At 35.0% G+C, this 24,652-nt stretch overlaps 1 protein-coding gene across 3 annotated transcripts in view; it reads right to left on the bottom strand.

The window, feature by feature from the left end:
* The window catches only part of RNF13 (ring finger protein 13), a 123,092-nt gene that overhangs the window by 37,571 nt on the left and 60,869 nt on the right, over positions 1-24,652 (bottom strand). For 2 of the 3 annotated variants that reach the window (XM_068983767.1, XM_068983776.1), the window contains exons 5-7: positions 18,956-19,043; positions 11,423-11,513; positions 6,973-7,078 (exon numbers count right to left, since the gene is read on the bottom strand). In XM_068983767.1, the coding sequence (XP_068839868.1) occupies positions 6,973-7,078; positions 11,423-11,513; positions 18,956-19,043 (285 nt within the window). Of the gene's footprint in view, positions 1-6,972; positions 7,079-11,422; positions 11,514-18,945; positions 19,044-24,652 lie in introns of all 3 variants that reach the window. The other variant, XM_068983787.1, reaches the window with a different exon arrangement.

The raw sequence follows: 24,652 nt of genomic DNA on the forward strand, positions 1-24,652 counted from the left end.
GCAGGTAAGTGAATAAACAAAAGTGCAGTACAGTCATACAACAGAATATAACTTGTCAATAAAAAGTAAGGAATATCAACATATTCAATAACATTTATGAGTCCCAAAATAAGTATTCTGAGAGAAAGAAGGCAGACACAGAAGAGTACATAATTTATGAGTCCCTGTATACAAATTGGTAGAAAATGCAAATTAATCTTAGTGACCAAAAGCCAATCTGTGATTGCCCAGGGATGCTGGGAAGGGAAGAAATGAAGGAGAAATTTGGAAGGGGTAAAAAGAAAGTGATTAGAGTACAAGGAAACTTTTTGAGTCAGTTGATATTTCATTATTTTAATCATATGGTTTCACACATATCCATATACGTATATCAAAATTTACCACACTGTACAATTAAGTATGTTCAGTTTATTAATATATTAATCATATTTCAGTACAGGTTTATTTTAAAAATTTAGTAGTAACTACTAGAAGAATAACAATATAAGCTTTCAAACTATCAGGAAAATGGAGAGAGGGATAAAGAGGAAAAAAAGTTGGGTAATCCAAATCTGCACAGTAGAAAAAAATAGAATAAAAAGTCAACAACAGAAGTCAGTTGAAACCACAGCAATACGTGAACTCTGAACTTCCCGATGTTCAAGCTGGTTTTAGAAAAGGCAGAGGAACCAGAGATCAAATTGCCAACATCTGCTGGATCATGGAAAAAGCAAGAGAGTTCCAGAAAAACATCTATTTCTATTTTATTGACTATGCCAAAGCCTGTGAATCACAATAAACTGTGGAAAATTCTGAAAGAGATGGGAATACCAGACCACCTAACCTGCCTCTTGAGAAATCTGTATGCAGGTCAGGAAGCAACAGTTAGAACTGGACATGGAACAACAGACTGGTTCCAAATAGGAAAAGGAGTATGTCAAGGCTGTATATTGTCACCCTGCTTATTTAACTTATATGCAGAGTACATCATGAGAAATGCTGGACTGGAAGAAACACAAGCTGGAATCAAGATTGCCAGGAGAAATATCAATAACCTCAGATATGCAGATGACACAACCCTTATGGCAGAAAGTGAAGAAGAACTAAAGAATCTCTTGATGAAAGTGAAAGAGGAGAGTGAAAAAGTTGGCTTAAAGCTCAACATTCAGAAAACAAAGATCATGGCATCTGGTCCCATCACTTTATGGGAAATAGATGGGGAAACAGTGGACACAGTGTCAGACTTTATTTTTCTAGGCTCCAAAATCACTGCAGATGGTGATTGCAACCATGAAATTAAAAGACGCTTACTCCTTGGAAGGAAAGTTATGACCAACCTAGACAGCATATTAAAAAGCAGAGACATTACTTTGCCAGCAAAGGTCCATCTAGTCAAGGCTATGGTTTTCCCAGTGGTCATGTATGGATGTGAGAGTTGGACTATAAAGAAAGCTGAGCACCGAAGAATTGATGCTTTTGAACTGTGGTGTTGGAGAAGACTCTTGAGAGTCCCTTGGACTGCAAGGAGATCCAACCAGTCCATCCTAAAGGAGAGCAGTCCTGGGTGTTCTTTGGAAGGACTAATGTTGAAGCTGAAACTCCAATCCTTTGGCCACTTGATGCGAAGAGCTGACTCATTTGAAAAGACCCTAATGCTGGGAAAGATTGAGGGCAGGAGGAGGAGGGGATGACAGAGGATGAGATGGTTGGATGGCATCAGCAACTCGATGGACATGGGTTTGGGTGGACTCCGAAAGTTGATGATGGACAGGGAGGCCTGGCGTGCTGCAGTTCATGGGGTCACAAACAGTTGGACACGACTGAGCGACTGAACTGACCTGAACTGAAATGGATACAATTCACCAGTTTTAAAATTTAAAGTGTATCATATTGGATAAAGAAAATATTCCAACCATATGCTATTTACAAGGTACGAGATTAAAACTTAGCAACACATTAAGACTAAAATAAAAGTAAAAAATACAGGGGTAGACAGTTATGATAATATCAAGTAAAATTCGGTTTATCAACTAGGATATAAGACAAAAATCATCATTAGGAAATAGTTATCACAATGATAAAAAGGATACTTCACCTAGAAAATGACAAAATTGTGGAAGAATACATAAATTCATAAGCTTGGTAATTTTTAGGTAAAGCAAACAAAAAGAAAAAGTAAAGACCACAGACCCAAGATGCCCATTATGGCAACCACTGTTTACAGGCAGCCACTGAGTACTTGAAATGTGGCTAATCTCAATTGAGATTTACTGTGAAAGTATAAAATATATACCACATTGCAAAGACTTAGTATAAAAAGGATGTAGGATATATTTTATAACTATTTATTAGCTGAATGTTGAAATACATTTTGGATTTACCAAGTTAAATAAATACAATATTAAGTTAATCTCACAGAAATATTTCCTTTTACCTTTTTTAATCTGGCTACCAAAAAAATTTTAAATTACAATAAATGTGACTCACAATATCATTTTATTACATAGCACTTCTTCAGAAGACAGAGGAGTGCAGAAATCTATAGACAACTGCAATGATTATTGCACACGGTAGTTGCTCAGTTCTGTGAATATACTAAAACCACTGAACTGTATGATTTAAATGGGTCAATTTTATGTTATGTGAAGTATATCTCAAACTCGCTTCAAAATACTAAAAAAAAAAAGAAAAGAAATAGACTAGACAAGACAAATACACAAGCTCAAGTTAATGGACATATATAAAATTTTACACACTACAATGCTTTTCACATACATGGGGAAGGTTTATACATTTTAACAACTATTAGCATGCCCCTTCACCACCTGGATTAAAAAGAAGAGTAAAGACATTAGAATACATGTCCCACTGGAATGTAAGCTGCTTGAGATCAGGGATTTTTACCTATTTTGTTCACCGAGGAAACTTCAGACCCTAGAGGAGTGGCTAGGTTTGGAGGTGCAGAACAACCATTTGTTGAATGGAAGGGAAAAAGAAAATTGCAAAATCCAGTCCTCTAAAAGACAAAGACAAACTTCTGACAACACTGTGCAAGGCATGGGTGGATATGAATAAACCAGAACTCACCCCACATATAGTAGGAATTCTCTTTAAGTTGCTACAGGAGTACACAGATGTTATAGATCACTTTATACAATACTTGAAAACAGACAAAACAGAAAATTTCTTAGAAATATAATTTGGTATAAAGAAGAAGACAACCATTTATATACCCATGTAATTGTGGGGGGAAAAAGAAAAAAACAGCAGATTTAGATAATTTTACAGGCAACCTTCACCAAAACTTCCAGGAAAAAGACAATCCCAATTTTATTTTTAAAAAAAAATTAGAAAATAGAAAATAAAAGAAAGCTTTAGTTTTATGGGACTAGCTTTATCTTATCTAGTTATTTTAAATTATGGCAAAATATACAAAACATAAAATTTACTATCTTAACCATTTTTAAGTATACAGTTCTGTGGCATTAAGTACATTGTTGTGCTACCATCACCACCATCCATCCACCAAACTCTTTACGTTTCCCAAAACTGGAACTCTGTACACATTAACCAGTAATTGCCCAAGCTCCCCTCTCCATAGCCCTTGGCAACCATCATTCTATTTTCTGTCTCTGAATCTCACTACTCCAGGTACCACACATTAATAGAATCACATAGCATTTGTCCTTTAGCACTTGCTTATTTCACTTAACATGTCTTAAAGATTCATCAATTTTGTAGCATCTGTCAGAATTTCCTTCCTTTTTAAGGCTGAACAGTATTCCATCACATGTATATACCACATTTTGTCTATCTATTCATCCATCAATGGATAATTGGGTTACTTTCACCTTTGGCTATTGAAATAATGCTGTGATGAACATAAGCGTGCAAATATCTAACTTCCAGCTTTAAATTCTTTTGAGTACATATCCAAAGCTGGAATTAGATCATATAGTAAATTTTTTTTGCTGTACTGTTTTCTATAGCGATAGCTCCATTTAACATTCCCACCAGCAGTGCTCAAGGGATTATCTAGTTTTGATGTCAAGATTACTCTAGTCCCATAAAACTAAATTTCTCTTACCTGGACATTCAGGTTGCTAGTATTTAGGATTTTTGCACCTATGTCCAAAGTGTATAACTGGCTGATCCATATTGGAAATTTGATAACCCAATATGTAAAGGCAAAATTTATATATTAGTCAAAACAGTGTACATAAGATACAAGGGTTTTTAGAATTTACAAAACAAATTCATGTAATCCAACATAAGAATAGAGTAAAAGAAAAAACAATGATCATCATGATAGAAAAAAAGACATATAAGGCATCACCCATTCTTTATTTAAAAAGGAAAAAAGGCAAAGAAAAATTTTGTTTCCTTATTTCTAATTCTTATACTTTTTTTGTCTTACCAGAAAATATAGCACAACGTTAAACAGGAAGTACAATAGGCATCGTTTTTCGTTGTTTTTAACATTCATGGGAAGGCTTCTAATAATTCACTACATAATGTTTTCATTTAAGTTTTTAGTCAGTAATCTTTATTGGCTTAAAGATTTACTCCTAATTTGCCAAGGATACTTTCTGTTGTTCTAACTTTCCTTATTTCCTTATACAATGAAAACCCAAGAGAATAAAAAAAGTCAAATTACCAGAATAGGAGAATTCAGTAAGTCTGTAGAGATAAAATTAATATATAAAAATCAATAATTGTCCACTGTCCAAATAGTGGTTTCTTGAATACTAATCTTCAATTAAAAAAAGCAAAACAAAACAAAACAAATCCAGGGCTCTTTGGGGGAAACATCTGATTTTAGGGCTAGGGCAAGAAAAAGAAATGATGAGTCTGGAGTTTCTTATAGGACCAAACACTAAAGAAATATACTTATGAAACAAGGATGGGCCAAATCAAAGAGACCCAAGACCCAGCCTGCAGAGCTCCCAATGACCAAAGCTCAAACAATTAAACAACAAAAATAATGTAGTATTGGATTATTACCCAAAGTATAAAAGAAATATACAGAGCACATACCAATATAAATGTGATTGAACAAATAAATGCCAAAAATAGACAAATCTTCCTTACAAAACAATTCTAAATAATGTATGTAGATACTTCCCTCCCTTCAAGAAGTGGAGCTTAACTCCTGCCCCTCCCCACTTTTAAGACTGGCTATACTTAGTGCCTCACTTCCAAAGGAAGAATAGAATAGAGAAAGAGAAAAAAATATTAACTTCATAGTGGAAAAAGCTGGCAAACATTACCTAAACTAAGGGATGAATGTTAACATCATCAGTGATGTTATGCAGTATCATGTACCCTTGGCTGACATGTTAGGATGAGAAGGGCAATTTGCTTTGCTGATACTCTTTATAAAAACCTATAACCAATCCATTCTAATCATAAGAAAAATATCAGATTGAGGAACATTCTACAGGATACCTGGCCAGGACTCCTCAAAAACAAGGAGAGATTAAGAAACTGTCACAGGTCAGAGGAGATTGGGAATACATGATAACAAAACAATGTGGTAATCTGGACTGGGTCCTGGAACAGAAAGAAAGCATTAATGGAAAAATGTAAAATCTATCCAGTCTGGACTTCAGTAACAGTAATGTTAACTGTGTTAGTTTCTTAGTTTTGACAAATGTATCGTGGTAAAGTAAAATGTTAACAATGGGGACAACCAAATGAGGAATGCACAGGAACTCTCTTCTTTGCAATTTTTCTGTGAATCTTATTATTACAAAATTAAAAGTTTATTTTAACATATCAATAACATTCCTATGCCTCAGTAATATCTAATTAGAAAATACGATTTTAAAAAATCTAACAAAAGACATACTAAATGTTTACAGAAAAAAATGATTAAACTGATGGATATGAAAAACCAACAAATTAAAAGAAATACCACATCATAGGAAGACTATTACAAAGACAGTGTTTAATCTTTACTCTATTAATTCAATACAATAATAAACTCATTGGATGTTACTATAAATATTCTTTATGAAAAATAAAAAGGTTAGGGACAATAGTGGGATTGTTTTATATTTTTGTAAATCTCTTTTAATATCTATCTTAATAGAATACATAGAGATTCTCACATGTGCTTCTGCATTCAATTTGTTTTGATATCTCAGACCATGTAGCCTCTAGAAACCTCTTCTATAAACCATCTATAAACCATCCTCTAAAAGAGAATGAGAGTCTCAAAGGCAAATCATAACTTAGTATCATTACGGAAATAATTTTGACCTTGCAGACCCACCAAGAGTCCTGGGATCATACTTGATAACCACTGTTTTGGAAACAATGTGTCACCCTTTTAACCTTGAGGCCTCACAGTATTCTTTATTTACATTTTAATATGAAAAATTTCAAATTAGAGAAGAGTTAAAAGAATTTTTATAATAAAATGCATATATCTCCTACCTAGATTCTACAATTAACATTTTACTATATTTTTTAATCACATATCTATTTATCCCACTATTTACCCATCAATACATTTTTTTCTCTTTATTTTTTACAATGCATTTCAAAGTAAGTTACAAATATCAACATACTTCCCCTCAAATAGTTCAGCATGTAAACTCATTACTTAGAAATTAGTATTTTTTATAGCTCTTTTTTATTTTTAGGTAAACTTTACATACAATGAAATGCACAAAGTTTAAGTATGCAATTTGGTGAATCAGACATTGTGCAACCTAAACAAGATAGACAACATGATTCTCACTCTCCAGGAAATTCCCTCATACTCTTCTGAGTAAATCTCTCACCTCCTTTCCTCCCCGCACCTATCCCCCCAAAGAAATCACTGTTCTGTTTTTTTTCAACCCAGATTATTTCTGCCTTTTCCAGAATGAGTCACGTAAATGGACTCATACAACATGTACTCTTCTATGTACAGCCTCTCTCAGTACAATGTGTTTTAGAGCCATTCATATTATTTTTTTAAGTATTTAAAATTAATTTACCTACCATGAAAATGACTATCAAGATGAGACAGATGCCCACTATGATAAGGAAGGGGATTAGGTAGTATTCCAGAGGAAGGCTAAATTCCGGAACCAAGATAATGTGGCCCCTGCAAGAAAACAAAAATTAATAATTAGGAAATATTGACTTGTCAAATTATGATGTTAATTGAAAGCAAAGAAAAATATTTTTAAAGCATTTAGACATTACAATTTAATCCACTAGACCCATCTCATTTTCTAATAGGTGATTTCCATTAAGTTAAGGGATATTTTCTCCATTTTTAAATCAGCTTTACATATTTACCAAAATAATTTGCCATTTAATTAAAAGAAACTTTTAGATTGGTTAGAGGAAATCAGTTAAGCAATACTTACTGTGTCCTTCCAAGAACATGTGTTTACTGAATTTAGTAACGATGAAAGTTAGCATATTTCACAAGCAAAAATCAGTATTTAAAACTGGCAGTACCTCAGGCAGTATGTCAACAAGAACCACACGCCCCCACACACACCAAATTACTTTTCATCAGTATCTCCCATGAAAAGACTCTGGAGCCACTATTGACAAAAATAAACTCCCTATTCCCTTTACGCTTTATGGGAATTTGTTGTACCAAGTACAATGGATATAACCCCCATACTCCACATTTGTCTGTGAGATACAGAATGGAAAACTAGCAAAGAAATTCACAAGAGTTGTAGCTTCTTTTCTATTCTAAACCTTCTCTACTGCTTGACTGAAAAAAAAAAAAGGCAAAAAAACTACAAAACTGTGTATATTGTGGGGGTTGACGGGGCGGAAATAACCAAAGGCCCTATTCCCCTCGTTATTAACCATGGTTAATACAGTTATATGGTTATCAACTATACAAGTATTATAAAAATTGACAGGGAATCCAGAAATGAAACTGAACAGAATAAGCGCACTATTTGTGCTGCATGAGCGAATTTTATATAGCAGCAAATCCTGCAATAGAAAATTTCCTCAGACTAGGGAAGGGTCTGTATAATGGTCACTAAGATGGTTGGTTTCTCCATTGAACTTCCATGCTACTCAACTAGTATGGTGTCAGCAACATTATACTGTTACCCACAGCTGGGTGATGTTTTAGGTACCGATTCCAGATAATTCATATCACAGACTGTACATCAAGGTAATCAAATAACTGATGAGGTGTGATTCCTCTTTATGGAGCTATTTCAGATAATAAATTAAGGAGGAATTATAAAATAAGACTACTTGCTAATCCTAAAGAACCGATGGCTTCAGACAATGATTATTAATGATTGCTCACATCACAAAGAGAGAACCAAATATTATGTCTCCTGATGGAAATACATAATAATACATATAAATTATTCTTGCCCTACCTATCCTCCTGGTCCCCAAGCCATACTTGAATTTGAACAGCCCTCTAGATCTAACTAGCAATTTACAGGGAAAATAAGTAACAAAGGAAACCTCTAGACAATACACCAAGGATGCAGTCAGAAAAGTTCAGACTGTGGTAAAATTTTACAGGACAAATGACTCTGTTTATTCAATAAATAAATGTGTAGGGAAAAAAAAAAAAAGAGGCACAGCAAACTTATAGATTAAAAATAAAGTCATATGCCCTTATTTGCTCTGAAACAAATCTAAAGATTGACATGTTTTGATATTAATGTTTCTTAATTTAAAAAAGGATAACTAAAGAGCCTCTCGATGAAGGTGAAAGAGAAGAGTGAAAAAGTTGGCTTAAAGCTCAGCGTTCAGAAAACTAACATCATGGCATCTGGTCCCATCACTTCATGGCAAATAGATGGGGAAACAGTGGAAACAGTGGCTGACTTTATTTTTCTGGGCTCCAAAATCAGTGCAGATGGTGATTGCAGCCATGAAACTAAAAGACAGTTACTCCTTGGAAGGAAAGTTATGACCAACCTAGACAGCATATTAAAAAGCAGAGACATCACTTTGCCAACAAAGGTCTGTCTAGTCAAGGCTATGGTTTTTCCAGTACTCATGTATGGATGTGAGAGTTGGACTATAAAGAAAGCTGAGCACCGAAGAATTGATGCTTTTGAACTGTGGTGTTGGAGGAGACTCTTGAGAGTCCCTTGGACTGCAAGGAGATCCAACCAGTCCATTCTAAAGGAGATCAGTCCTGGGTGTTCATTGGAAGGACTGATGTTGAAGTTGAAACTCCAATCCTTTGGCCACCCGATGCGAAGAGCTGACTCATTTGAAAAGACCCTGATGCTGGGAAAGACTGAGGGCAGGAGGAGAAGGGCACGACAGAGGATGAGATGGTTGGATGGCATCACCTACTTGATGGACATGAGTTTGGATAAACTCCAGGAGTTGGTGATGGACAGGGAGGCCTGGCGTGCCATGGTTCATGGGGTCGCAAAGAGTCGGACACGACTGAGCGACTGAACTGAACTTAAAGTAATGAAAATGCCATTATGTTTTTTATATGTGACTCTATTTTCTAATGATATATTTTGAGATGTTTACAGTTTAGATCATGGGGTATCTAGCACTTGCTTTAAAATTATCATGAAGTAGGGAATAAAAGGCAGACGGCACTTAAACAGTGGACAGTCCAAACAAAATTGGCCATAGTTGATAATTCTGAGACTGAATGACATTCATCATACCCATCTCTAGTTTTAAACTAAATACATAAATAATAAATTAATAGGCAGGTAGGTAGGCAAGCAGGCAGACTGGTTAACTGGCCAGTCAACAGACAGATGATACAAGCCAGTCTGCATAGGTCTACAATCCTTCAAGCATAATTCTGAAACCTAAAAAGCTTTAAAAAGTAATGTCTGCAATTCATTTGATAGTCAACCTGAACCTAACCGACACGATCAAACACTCATACATTTATTACAGATATATATGTTATTTGATTATAGAATGCTGCCTCAATTCCTCAAATTCTATCCTTTGTAATATTACTTAACTTTTAAAAATCTGAAAACGCTTCAATTCCACATTATATCTGTCCCAAAGAGCTGGGATAAGAGATTTTGTGGCCTTGCATTAACATGGAAAGGGTCTAAATATTAAGTAAATAAAGTATGTAACAAAATACTGAGTATTACAAGGCACTGTTTTATGAGCAGGGTATCTCTAGTTAAGGTCAGCATTCAAACATGGGGAAAAAATTAAGCTGTCAGTGAAGAGCATCACAGAGACTTTCGTTTAAATGTTTTCTATTTCTGAATTTTTCCATATTTTATCAGCAGGTATCTATTACTTCTTAATTCAAAAAGAAATGGTTTTATTATTTTAAAACAAAAAGGCTTTAAAATACACATAATTTTTCTATATGAGAGAATAATACTGAGATAAAAGCAAGTAGTAGTTCTCACCCCCATTAACTACACAAATATGGCTGGCAAAATAGCATCTTGCTTAACTATTTTTAATACAATATTCCAAATTATATTCCCTAACTTAATAAAGATGTTCTGAGCACAAAATATGTGAACAGTATTTTAAATATGAAAACCGTATAGGGAAAAGGTCAAAAAATGTAGACAGACACTCTTTCCTTCTCTTTTTTTTATTCATATTCAAACTCAAATAATCACAGATTCCCACCCCCCGCCCCAAATAATTAAATTGCACTTCATTGTGCCAGTTTCCTCTTTTGGCAAATGTAGATGGTAAGAGATAATAATAATAACTTCTAGAGTGTTGTTGTTAGAAATTAAATGGATAACAAATATAAAAGCTTTGTTTCATGAGTGCCTGGCTCTTGCTAAATCCTTGATTCATTATATTACTATATTATATTATAATATTACCACTTTTATTATTAATATTGTTCCCTTGGGCAAATGCCTATTCCTGTCCACTATGTTTTGGTACCTGTTTTTTAGAAGAAGCTCTAAAGTGTTAATTGAACTGCACTGTTTTCTATATTAGATAACACAGCTGTCCCTTAGGTTAGTTTCAGTCTGAATTTTTATCATGGTAATGAGAATTTGGGGAGAAATTCCATAATAAGTTTTCAAATCCAAATCAAACTTTTTAAACTTGAAAACAAACTGTGTTTGTAAAAATTAGTCACCAAACACATCACGTGTTGGATTCTTTGTTTATAAAACATTTCCATTTAATAAAATACAAATATGTCTTAATGTAAAGTATCATATAAATGTAAATCACATTGCTTCTAAATACCAATGGTTTGACTAAACTATAAAAGGGAAAGTTCTCTTTTTAGCAACATGGGTGCCTTAATTTCTCTAGCATAAATATATTTTCAGTATGTAATCATACACAGAAGAAAAGGAAAGTCTTAAAATCATGACTTAAGAAGATATAATTTAGCACAATAGAGTACATTCTAAAACATAATTTTGATTACAACTAATCTTATATAATTCTACCCTCACAAAGAAAAGAATTTAAGCTACATGATTATTTTTTATATCCATTACTTACTTACCCTTTTTCATATGTGAATTCATCTTTCAGGGAATTAGCTGATGATTCACCAATAAAGACAGATGGAATGTCAATTTTCTTTAGTACCTCAACTGTATAAAACAATAATAAAAGTTATTCTTTAAAGCCCATACTTAATATAAAATCAACTTAACTTTCTTTATAACAATAGCAAATATCAATGTAGGTGGAAAAAACTATAATCAATTTGAATTGTCTGTTAGTTGATTTTCCAGATTGCAGATTAATACCATGATCCGAATGGCTGAGAAACATGATGACATTTACAACAAAAGCTAATAACATTTTGCATATATACATTACCACACTATCTCAATAGTCCTATGAGATTGAAATATAAATCTTACTCTATTTCCATTTTGATTTACTTGATTTATTCCCGTACAGACATACTTAACTTTTAGAAAAGAAATAAGAGGAAGAAATGTAAAGTATTTTTTCCACATATAACTTAATTCCTAAATGAAAAAGTGAAAAAGCTTTTTTTACATACCCATTCCCAGGAGAGGTATAAGCCAAAGAATGTAAGAAAAGACCACTTTACAACAGTCTGAAAAACGACATCACACATCTAAGGCTTTTCAGAGTGAAGGGCTGACAAGAGTTCAGAAAGGGCACTGGATAGGGAAGCTTGGTAAATTTCTACTTCCTCCTAAGCTCGGAGTGCATGTTAAAGCACTGTGTTTTGACAAGTACCTTACAAAATTTACTTCTATATCTATATTAAAAAACCAAAATCAAATGCCAACAAAAAAAGAACTTTGTAAAAATTACCCATTACTCAAGAAGAGAAGTAAAAACAATCATCTTACTGTCACCACAGAAAATAGCCATATTTTTAACTATGAGTTACTTTAACACATTTGGCTTTAGAGAAAGTCCATTTGTTTTCTTTTGTTACATTCTGCATAACAACTTTGTTCTACATTTCTTTTAAAAACTGCATATTTATTATTTATTTAAAAGAGGGGGGTGGATACACATGAAGAAGAACAGAACACAAGCATAACCCTTCCCACCCAAAGATAAGGCTTTATTTGAAGCAACAGAAACAGTTCTATATGTTTTGACAAATAGGTTCCATTATGTAACCACCACCACAGCCAAGATAAAAAAATACGTTATCATCCGTCCAAATTCTCTCATGCCCCTTTACAGTCAAGCCCTCACCACAACCTCAGCAACCACTGATATATTTTTCTTTAGTTTTAAAATCTTAGTATCCTTAATAGAATATATGTTTTTTCATTTTCAGATTGAATTTACGCAAACAAAATCATCCATTTCACACATTGTTTGTGTCTGTCTCTGTCTCTCTCACACACATACACCCACACACACTCCAATATCATATAAGCCCTAAAAGGGAAGGAGCCAAAATGGTTAGCAGAGCAATATTTTAATCACTATCTTTATATTAATAAGGTCAATAAATATTTAAAATTTTGTATTAATGGGATCATATAATAATGGGAAAAAGTATAGGTTTTTTCCTACTCAATGGTATATCTCAGATATTCTGTCATGTCACTAAATAAATATCCACCTCATAATTTTTAATAGCTGCATGCTAAGAGATCTTTCTCTTTCACATAACAGTTTAACTTTTAATTTATTTGAAAATTAAAGTTTGGAATTGAATACCCTTTGTAAAATGTTCTACTGTTTCACGAAGATACTCTGATAAACTCGAGGAATTTTTGGCTTGTAACTACTGGCTTATAATTATTGGAATTAAAATAACTTCTTTGAGTTATGATATCTAATGAGATGTTAAAAGCTTCTCACTTCAGTAAGAAAGTTAAGAAGAGGAGGGAAATGATGTACACAGATATGAATAGCCACCTTGGAGACTCTGCCACATCGTTCATCTACTGAAAACAAAACCAAATGTTTTCATTCACAAAATACTTTAAAAACACTAATTTTAATTCTGATCCACAAAATAACTCTGTAAAGTATACACGCCAAGTAGTATTATCATACCATAGACAGGTTGTAATTTAAGTGGTCAACCCCAACCTCTCTAGATGCATATTCCAACTGCCTGTTCAATATCTCCATTTGAATGCACAATAGATGTTTCTCAAATGGATCTCTCAATATCTCTTTTCCCTTCATCAGTCCTACTCTTCCTTGTCTCTGTAAATAGCCTAACTATTTTCATCTAGTTTCTCAAGTAAAACATTTTGGAGTTCTCCTTTACTCCTCCCTTTTATTCCTTAGGTCAAACTCTATCAACTTCAAAATACATCCATAATTCTATCACTTGCCATCACAGTCACTGCTAGTACTCCATTGCTGTCATCTCTTGCCTGGCTGCTGCAACAATGTTCTAACTGGTCTCTCAGCCGGCACTCTTGCCCATCTTTCACCTCCAGTCTGTTCTCCAAAGAACAACCAAAGTGACGATCCTTTTAAAACCGTCAGATCATCTCACACTCTGTTTCAGTTCAGTTCAGTTTAGTCACTCAGTCATGTCTGACTCTTTGCGACCCCATGAATCATAGCATGCCAGGCCTCCCTGTCCATCACCAACTCCCAGAGTTCACTCAGACTCACGTCCATCGAGTCTGTGATGCCATCCAGCCATCTCATCTTGGGTCATCCCCTTCTCCTCCTGCCCCCAATCCCTCCCAGCATCAGAGTCTTTTCCAATGAGTCAGCTCTTTGCATGAGGTGTCCAAAGTACCGGAGCTTCAGCTTTAGCAGCATTCCTTCCAAAGAAATCCCAGGGCTGATCTCCTTCACAATGGACTGGTTGGATCTCCTTGCAGTCCAAGGGACTCTCAAGAGTCTTCTCCAACACCACAGTTCAAAAGCATCAATTCTTTGGTGCTCAGCCTTCTTCACAGTCCAACTCTCACATCCATCCATGACCACAGGAAAAACCATAGCCTTGACTAGATGGACCTTAGTCAGCAAAGTAATGTCTCTGCTTTTGAATATACTATCTAGGTTAGTCGTAACTTTTCTTCCAAGGAGTAAGCGTCTTTTAATTTCATGGCTGCAGTCACCATCTGCAGTGATTTGGGAGCCCCAAAAAATAAAGTCTGACACTGTTTCTACTGTTTCCCCATCTATTTCCCATGAAGTGATGGGACCAGATGCCATGATCTTTGTTTTCTGAATGTTGAGCTTTAAGCCAACTTTTTCACTCTCCTCTTTCACTTTCATCAAGAGGCTTTTTAGTTCCTCTTCACTTTCTGCCATAAGGGTGGTGTCATCTGCATATCTGAGGTTATTGATATTTCTCCCAGCAATCTTGATTCCAGCTTGCGCTTCTTCCAGCCCAGCGTTTCTCATGATGTACTCTGCATACAAATTAAATAAGCAGGGTGACAATATACAGCCTTGACATACTCCTTTTCCTATTTGGAACCAGTCTGTTGTTCCATGTCCAGTTCTAACTATTGCTTCCTGACCTGCATACAGATTTCTCAAGAGGCAGGTTAGGTGGTCTGGTATTCCCATCTCTTTCAGAATTTTCCACAGTTTACTGTGATCCACATTCTATTTAGAACCTACATGAAACAAAATCTAAAGTCCTACAATACCCACCAAGCTCTAGCCTCTGGTTCCCCCCTAACTTCATCCCCTACAATTCTTTCTCTCCCTTGTTCACTCTGACTGCAGCCACCATGATTTTCTGTCACACCTGCTTTATCTCTGAGCCTTTGCATTCGTCTGCTATTCTTTTTTCTTGAAATACCCTCCTCCAGAAATCTGCATGGCGTAGCCTTTTACTTCAGACCTATGCTCAAATGTCAAAGCCTCAAGAGACCTTCTCTGATCACCCTACCTAAAACAGCCTTTCTCCGCCTCTCATCCCTCTCACCCTGTATCCCTTTAACCTGGCATGTTTTTCTTCATAGCACTTACCACTCACTACTTGACATATACCATACCTCTTTGAGTATTATTCCCACTGTAGCATGTAATGATAATAACTGCAGCAATAACAATTAATAGCAGCTAAAGAATCATTAAACGGCTATTAAGAACCAGGAAGTTGTCTAGATATTTATATGTCATAAGCAACAAACCAAACTTGAATACTATTATTATCCACATTTAACATATCAGAAAAGTGAGGCACAGAGATGCTAGGTAATGTTCCCAAGGCCACACCACTGGTAGGTGGAGCTGGGATTCAAACCTTGTAAGGCCATACTCAGAAACCACACTCTTAACTACATCATTCTGCTACCTCAATGGAAAGTATGAGCGAAGCCTTAAAACTGTATTATTTCCCCTGTAGTCATGATGCCTAAGAGAGTACTTGATGTGGAGTAGGCTACCAAAAAGTATTTGATGAAGGAAGCAAGCAAGGAAGAAACAAGAAACAAGCCCAGACACATTGATAACTTGCCCTGTTTATACAGCAATCTGCACAGCCTAGACCCAAACTTGAGGCTCAGACTCCTAATCTAGACTCTCCACTCTGCCTTATCATGGGTTTTTCTCATATGCCTTCTTTCATATGATCTTCACAATCTTGTTGGGGTAAAAAAAATTAAAACTATTCAGTTTTTCAGATGAAAATAAACAGCTTGGAAAGATTAGTAACTTTTATGAACTAGCCTGAAATAAACCCACATTTCCTAGTCTTGAAGTTCATGCTCATCACATTCTCCTGCCTCCTGAAGATGACAAATGTGATTGACTCAAAGTGAACCCATCCTATGTCCTACCTGAAATAAAAAACAGACACATTCCTGTGTGAAATGCTGGCAACAAGAGGTCTTTAAAAATTCCTTTTGTTTCCAGATGTCAGAACCACGTATTAGGAGTATACATGCAGTATTTTCCTTGTGGTTATGATCTAAACCTAAAAAGAGTGACAGATACATGCTTATTTTAATAAATCCATGCTTTCTTTCCTCTACCAGTGACAGCAAAGATGAAAATGGGAAATATCTTTACAGTGTGTTGGAAATATGAAATGTTCAAAAACATACATACTCAAGGACAGAGCAAAATGTCATGGAAAGTAATCGAAGCAATGAAGTCAAGAACCAAAATTCTGAACAATCTTTGAAATAAAATAACTCAGTTGGAACATTTCCATAGCAACAACAGGATTATATGGTTATGTGCTACTTCTAATATTTAGCACACTTTCCTTAGGAACTGACATGATTATCACAAAAAGGTTTTATTATTGACATGAAGACAAAACAGGTGTCCAAGGGAACTGACAATTCCAACTTGAAAATTTTTTTATTAAAAGTGTGTTAAAAGAATAAATAGCTTACAAATACTAATTATTTTATTCAACCCATAACCCTTGAGAAGGTCTTGAGGGTTGCTAAACCCTAAGTCTAGGTTTTCAGCAAAACACAAACAGAGTAAGTAACTTGCTCAAAATTATACAGTCAATTCAAGCAGGAGCTTGGACTTGAATTCAGGCCTATTTTTCAGAGTGTCTGTGCTTTCCATTTTGTCAATAATGTGTACAGGTCACAAAAATGACTAATGTGGGAGGTATAGTGTAGGTTAATTTTTTAAGGGAGGTGATTAAAGGAGGAGTACCAACAAGTGTGCAGTACCAACAGTACTAGTTTATTTGATAAGCAAAATCCCTTAATCAATTCCTCTAATTCCTATCAGCGGTTGTTAAACTTTTGGTGATGTGCCAGAAGCTCTTAGGGGTACTTCATGCATTCTACAATTATGACTTAACCAGCCAGAAGATTAAAATAATCATTGAAAATGTAAAGAAAGTAAGGAACTTATCACTAAGTTTTACTTTTTATAAATTGTAATTTTACCATAGATTGTATTAGGAATAAGAAGGAAAAGAGTTGCAGGAGACATGGGTTTGATCCCTGGGTCAGGAAGATCCCCTGAAGTTGGAAATGACAGCCCACTCCAGTATTCTTGCCTGGGAAATTCCATGGACAGAGCAGCCTGGTGGGCTACTCCATGGGGTCACAAAGAGTTGGACACGACTGAGCACAGCAACAACAACAAATAATGTCCCACGTTATAAAGAGATTTTTTTTGGTCAAGAAATCCAACATATTTCCTATTGAGGATACAGTTAAAGTCCTAAATACATTTCACTGGAGTATATCAATCCATGCATTATATGTCTGCTCTTTGCTGCAAACTTTCTTGCATATATGACTCAATGCAACTTAACAACAAGAGGAATTATGGATATATGCTAAAAGAAAAAGAAAAACAAAATACTTAATCATGAATGTTGGCAGTTTATTTAGTGTATCTTGGATTCCGATCCCAACTGCCAACATACGTGGGCATCTTCCCCACACCATCAAACAACTCAATTCAATTCTGACATTATCTACCTCAAGATAGCACCAATTCCACAGGCTAAGGGTCTGGTCTCACAAGAATCCCCACCCCCAACTTCAGACGCCAGCCACAAGTCTAAGTTGTCACCTTTGCTTCTGACCTACCAGTTATAGACTGGAGGTTTCAACAATCCTTACCCCATGGGTTCAATTAATTTGCCAGAGCAGTTCACAGAATTCAAAGAAACATTTTATTTACTTGATTACCAGTTTTTTAAGAAAGGATATAATTCAGAAACAAGCAGATGAAAGAGATGTATAGGGCAAGGTATATGGGAAGGGATGCAGAGGTTCGATGCCCTCTCCAGGAGTGCAACTTTCCCAGCATCTCCATACTTTCACCAACCCAGAAGCTCTTTGAACCTGTCCTTGTAGGTTTTCATGGTGGCTTCAATACATAGGCATGAATGATTAAACCACTGGCCACTGAGGTTAGGGGGTAGGACTGAAAGTTTCAATCCTTTAATCACCTAGTTAGTTCTCCTAGCAACCAGCCCCATCATTTGGTGGGGTCCAAAAGTAGCCTCATTAACATAAAGGAGACACCTTTATCCCTCTCAATAAACTAAGTGAAAGCATACAGCTTAAAAATCAGTCTGATTAAAGCCAGTTATTTCATTAAAATGGGCTCATTTTCCCTATGAGCTAATATTTCATAGAGAATAAGGAAAGATATTGCCATTTTGAACAAAAAGCTATAGGCATGCCAATATATATAAAGGGGCTAATAATAACCAACTGGTATAAAAGAGCACAAGTATGTGGCTTTGACATTCCATAGGAATACAGTAGCTACTTAGTATTTCTGCGTATTCTAAAATTTAACATTGTGAATCTCTAAATAAATCACAAAAATTCTCCTCTGGCATCCTAAACTCAACATGCTTATCTCTATTTAAAGCTTTGGTTTTCCTTTAGCTTTTACCAAAATAACAACACATCCTCAAAAATGAAACACATAGGTTAAAAAAAACAAACCAGCAACAACAAACTGTTCAGAAAAGAACAAGTTAATTCCATTTATACTGTGAGCAAAATTATCCCAAGAGGTTTAAAAACTGGAAATTATCTTTCTGATGGGAAGAAATTTTGCTTTCTAAAGCAGAAAATGAAAGAAGAGAGACTCTGGTAAATTTTAGTTTCGAATGATTGGTCAAACAGGAGAGAAGAAAAGTGATACCTGTACTTACTGTCGTTGGATCCCATGCTAATGAGGTCATCAGAGTCAACATTGTGAACTATGGCTGCTTTGTATCCTGCTCTCTGTGCATTTAAAACCTGCAAGTCAGAAAACAGTCATGATATGAGGAAGAAAGTGCCATAAGGTCCCTCAACTTCAACAAACATAGATCAACAACCCCATAAAGGACAGACTAGATTGTGTACATATATATTATATATATATGTATAATATATAAACAGATCTCAAGTGTATTCTTGAAACATAACCTTTTACAATTGATTATCAAGGACTAAGTCTTTAGATATCTTCTGATTTCACTCAAGGTATTAAGTGAAATGAGAGACAAATAAAGGACAGAGATATAAGCTACCTACCAAAAGGATCCAAAGCACTAACCCTGTCTAGCTCTAATGGGATACAGACTTGGGACCACGCTCAAGACCCATCAGCCCTTGAGAAGTCAAATCTACCTCCACTACTTAGTGCAATAAACTTGGAGCAAATTGCTTTTCTTCCTCAATCCTCAGTTTCCCCAAGTTTAAAACAAAATAGCAAAAATATTTTCCTCATATGTAAAATAATTTTAAAATGCTTAACACCATGATGATACAAAGAAATGAGTAAAATAAAAGCTATTCTTATTATTAGCTTCATCAACAACCATTTTCTTTAGAAAGCTTTTCTAAAGCTTTGAAAAAATTAAAAATAAAAATACTCCAGCCTGAAGTTGCTTACTCTGGTTCTATTTAGCTATATAATCTTTCCTAAAACTAGTTTCCAAAATATTAATAGTCAGTTTCACACCATAAGAATATGGCTAGATATGTAGTAGAATTTTCTTAGAGCAAAGATCTGAAAAGTATATAACACATGTTACCACATCTCACTTTTAAGGTAACAGTTTGTTTTAAACAAAAATAAACCCAGACTAACCTCTTATTGTACCACCTTTGAACCATTTGGTAAAACTGAAGGTTATTATTTGCATACTGGTTAAATAAAATGAAAACGGGGTATGTAAATATATATAATAGTTTTGAATACTTTGAAAACTGTATACATATAATTCTAAATACTTAATATGGCAAGAAATTTGAAACGTATCACCTTATAATCACTGCATAGTGATATGTCTCAAACTTTCTTTATAATATCAATACTTCTAAAGTTAATTTAAAAAATAATTCCCAGAAGGTCTAATATTAGCTCTGTTTTAGTTATCAGCATAACAATGATTCAAAATTCTACAGTAATTCAATAAAGACCTGCATCAAGTTGCAAAGAGTAAGGGAAAGTCCAAAAAGTCAAGTTCCTAAGAATAAAAGGAATGCCCAAGTGTTCAGCAGACTGGACTTGAATGGTAGGTAACAGAAATGAGGCTCTGTAGTCAACCCACTCAGGCAAGAGTAAAATTCCCTTCTACATTACCCTGACTCTAAAACTACCTTGCAAATGAAAGTTAGAATTCTGAAAGAGATAATAATGTGGGTTATTCAGAATAATTTTATCACCAAAAAAAAAAAAAAATTTAAATCTGTAAAGGCCTCAAAGAATTAATATTCTGTCTCTCTGTGGGTACGCTTAGTAACTAAGTCATGTCTGATTCTGAAAACCCATGGACTGTAGCCTGCCAGACTCCTCTGCCCAGGGGATTTTCCAGGCAAGAATACTTAAGTGGGATGCCTTTTCCTTTTCCAGGGGATCTTCCTGACCCAGGGATCAAACCCACGTCTCCTGCATTGGCAGGCAAGTTCTTAACCACTGAGCCACTAGGGAAGCCTTTATAGTCTCTATAACTCCTATGAAATAGCAGGCTGACACAGAATAAGCACTCATTAAATATTTTTAGAATGAGAAAATGTGTAAGTGCTTAAATTAATAGCTCATATTATAACATTACAAATACAAGAGAGAAAATTGTGTGTGTGTTAGTTGCTCAGTTGTGTCCAACTCTTTGCAACCCCATGGATTGTAGCTGGTCAGGGTCCCTCTGTCCATGGAATACTCCAGTTAAGAATATTGGGGTGGGCAGCCATTTCCTTTTCCAGGAGATCTTTCCGACCCAGGGATCAAACCTGGGACTCTTAAGATTTTTTAATGAATTAAAATAGCATAAATAGTTTACCAACATAGGACCTACTGCTCTGATGTTCGGAATAATGACAAGAAAACCAACACAGCCAACAGAACTGTTACAAGGAATGTTCTGTAGTCATGCAAGGAAAAGTCAACAACCAAATAAAAAAGAAAATAAGTTTACTACTTTTTGCCTGTGTGTGCATGTTTTAATTTTAGGTGGATTTTGTCATCCAACTAAAATTTTTTTTTTTTCCAACTAAAATTTTAAAAGTGCCAACCTCTACAGTCTTTTATCCATAGATTTTATTGCTTTCCAAGGAGAGAAAAAAAAAAATCTCTCAAGAAGGATATAATAGTTTCTAAGCCTTATTTGCTACTTATTTATTAACCTATTATTTATTCATTACATTTTCATAGCAGGACAGACTTCACTTAGCTTTTATTTAAACTTTTATTTAAAGTATACTTGGTTGAGGTTGCTATTAATTTATCTGATGCTTTAATGACCATTTAATTGTTCCTAAAAAAGCTAAACAAGTAACTACAGAGAAATGTTTCTCTCACAAATCCAAAAAGCAAGTGTTTCCAGAGATACAATTTAAGAAATACAAAATTTATATCAAAAGCTGTTCTTTCCTTATATAAAACTTAACTTTTACTTTTCTTTTTAAAGCCAACTAATACACAAAGTCACTAAAATTACAATTTGACTTGTTTCCCTGAAAAATATGTATTTGTGAGCAAAGATACAACATGTTAGGATACCCCCATGAAATGTAAAACAACATAGTTCAGTTTAGTAAATATTTGTTGAATTTACATAACATGTAAGGTACTATGTGTTGGGCACAATGCAGAACTTAAAGGTGAATCAGAAACAATCATTACCCTCAAAGGGACTCAGTACTCCTGGACATCCAAACAGGTCGGGCGCTTTCTAGCCTCTCTGTTTGCTCAAGCTACCATCTGTGCCTAGAACAGCCTTTGGGTTCTGAATGCCTAATCAGGCTTCAAATTCCATTACCTCCATGAAGCTTGTCCTGTTCCATGCCCTATTCTAATGCCCTGGTCCACATGTTGTCCCAAGCACCCATATAGCTGCTTCCCACTTGGTATTTATACCTGTTATATTGTTCTTAAAGATCTTCTACAGTGTCTTATATTTATGCATTATACATACTATCCCATTTATAAAACAAGGCTTTATGGGGTTCTTTAATCTTCTGCAGTTGTCTATGTGTAAAGAAGGGACAAAATATCATAACTCTTAAAAGAGGCTTTCTGAACTGCAAACTGTTAAAACTCACCAATATAAATTAACAGCAATCTGCTATGTGTGTAACTAAATCTAGTGAGCAGTTTCTGAAAACTGTATTGAGCAACTGAGGAAATATGTTTCTTTCACCTATCCAAAATGCATTTGGTTCCATAAATACAATATAAAATTAGATTAATATCAAAAGCTGTTCTCTAATTAAAAAAATAAAATTCTTAAAATAGAAAACCACTAAAATAGGAAGGAGTTTTGTAAGCACAAGTGTGAATTCCAGAAAATAGAAACATGTTTCAAAAATTTAATAAGAAGGCTTCCCCAAGACTTTTGTTGTTGTTGTTACTGATTTTTAAAATAAACTAATGAAATTAAACCAAAGAAACACATTAACATACGGACCAATGGGCTTACGAATACAAACAAGGAAAATATATTCATGTTATGAACTGCAAAAATCATGTGTCAGTCAAATTAAATTACATTTTTAACTATGCAGCAGCTGGTATTTTCAAAAACACAGGAGGCAGAAATAAGGCCTAAATCATCAGTAAGCATGTGCAGGGTTTCACATTCATAAAATGCAATCTCAAACATGTTGTCAGATGGAAGCAGAGAACTCAAAGATTCATTAATAAAAAGCAGGCACAGTGAACAAACCTAAATTTCAAAATAGCCATCAAACAGAAAATTGCACAAAAAGACCTTCTGAATTGAACTGCAAACGTGCCTTTTTAAGGAGACCCAAATTGTGCTAAATGTACTAGTTTACATCAAATCAACCAATTAACTGCAACTAAATTATGTAGACCAGATAGCACTTAACCACAAATTTTAAAAAAAATATGGGACTGCTGACTTGTTATTATAGATAGCCAGTATACCAAAAGACAGCAGACTGCTAATGGAAGAAGCTTCAATGAGACAGGTTCTAAAAGGAATCCTGGGAATGAAATAATAGTTCATCCTATTTCCAGACTGGACAAACTGGTGATATTGACACTAATAAACACACCTTGTAAGAAGAAGGAATTCACTGTGCTGTCAAGATGATCATAAGTAGAGATTTTTTAAGGGACACACAGGCATGAGGAGATGGAGGAAACTGTTGACAGAATATATACAAGGTTCCAGACCAAAGGCTCTATCTATGAATAAAAGAAGCCTCTATGTGCTGGTGCCTTACATATATTGTCTCTAATATCTGACAGAACTCTACCATGTAGATATTCTTTTCAATATTCTAGAAATGAATATACCCTAAGGTCACACTTAGGCAGAGCTGAGATTTGAAAACAATTTTATTTGATAGATAGAAAAGCATGGAGTTTCCCAATGAATCAGAATAAGAAATAGGATCACTAACCTTATTTAACATTTTACAAATGTCCTAAAAGAGGGATTAAGAAAGAGATCACTTTAAGGGATTACTTTCTTTGATACTAAGAAAGTACCAAAACTCACATCACATTAATCTTAAAATCTTATGGGCAAAATAAAACATATACAAATCAGAGTATAAGCCAAAAAGAAAAGTACTCAAATCGTGTGGTAGAGTTTATAAAAGCTTAGAGAGGGAAAAATTATACTGAAGTACCTATGGCAGATTTTATAGGACCTGAAACATTTTAACAAAAAGATGAAATCTACGTTAACAGGAAAGAGTTGTGGGGAAATTTCTCATGTGAGAAGAAGAGAGAAATAACAAGGCAAAAGGCATATTAAAAACAAAACACAAAGAAGGACCTTAATAAGTGAAAAAAGAGTGTTACAGAAAGGAAGACTAATTCCAGCAGAGGAGTTAAAATTATACTCTTGGAAGACGATTATTTGGATTCAGATTCTGACTCTGTTATATACAAGCTGTATAAACTTAGGCAAATAACTTCTGTAAAATGAGCATAATAATACACCCAACTTAAGAGTCCTTCTGAGGATTAAATTATAAATATATGGAAAGCACTTAAAATAGTGCTTAAACAGTGCCTCAGTTCAGTCGCTCAGTTGTGTCCGACTCTCTGTGACCCCATGAATTGCAGCACGCCAGGCCTCCCTGTCCATCACCAATTCCCGGAGTTCACTCAGACTCACGTCCATCGAGTCAGTGATGCCATCCTGCCATCTCATCCTCTGTCGTCCCCTTCTCCTCCTGCCCCGAATCCCTCCCAGCATCAGAGTCTTTTCAAATGAGTCAGCTCTTCGCATCAGGTGGCCAAAGTATTCCAGTTCAGCTTCAACATCAGTCCTTCTAATGAACACTCAGAACTGATCTCCTTTAGGATGGACTGGTTGGATATCCTTGCAGTCCAAGGGACTCTCAAGAGTCTTCTCCAACACCACAGTTCAAAAGCATCA

This window comes from Capricornis sumatraensis, chromosome 1, assembly GCF_032405125.1.
Source record: "Capricornis sumatraensis isolate serow.1 chromosome 1, serow.2, whole genome shotgun sequence".
Taxonomy (NCBI): domain Eukaryota; kingdom Metazoa; phylum Chordata; class Mammalia; order Artiodactyla; family Bovidae; genus Capricornis; species Capricornis sumatraensis.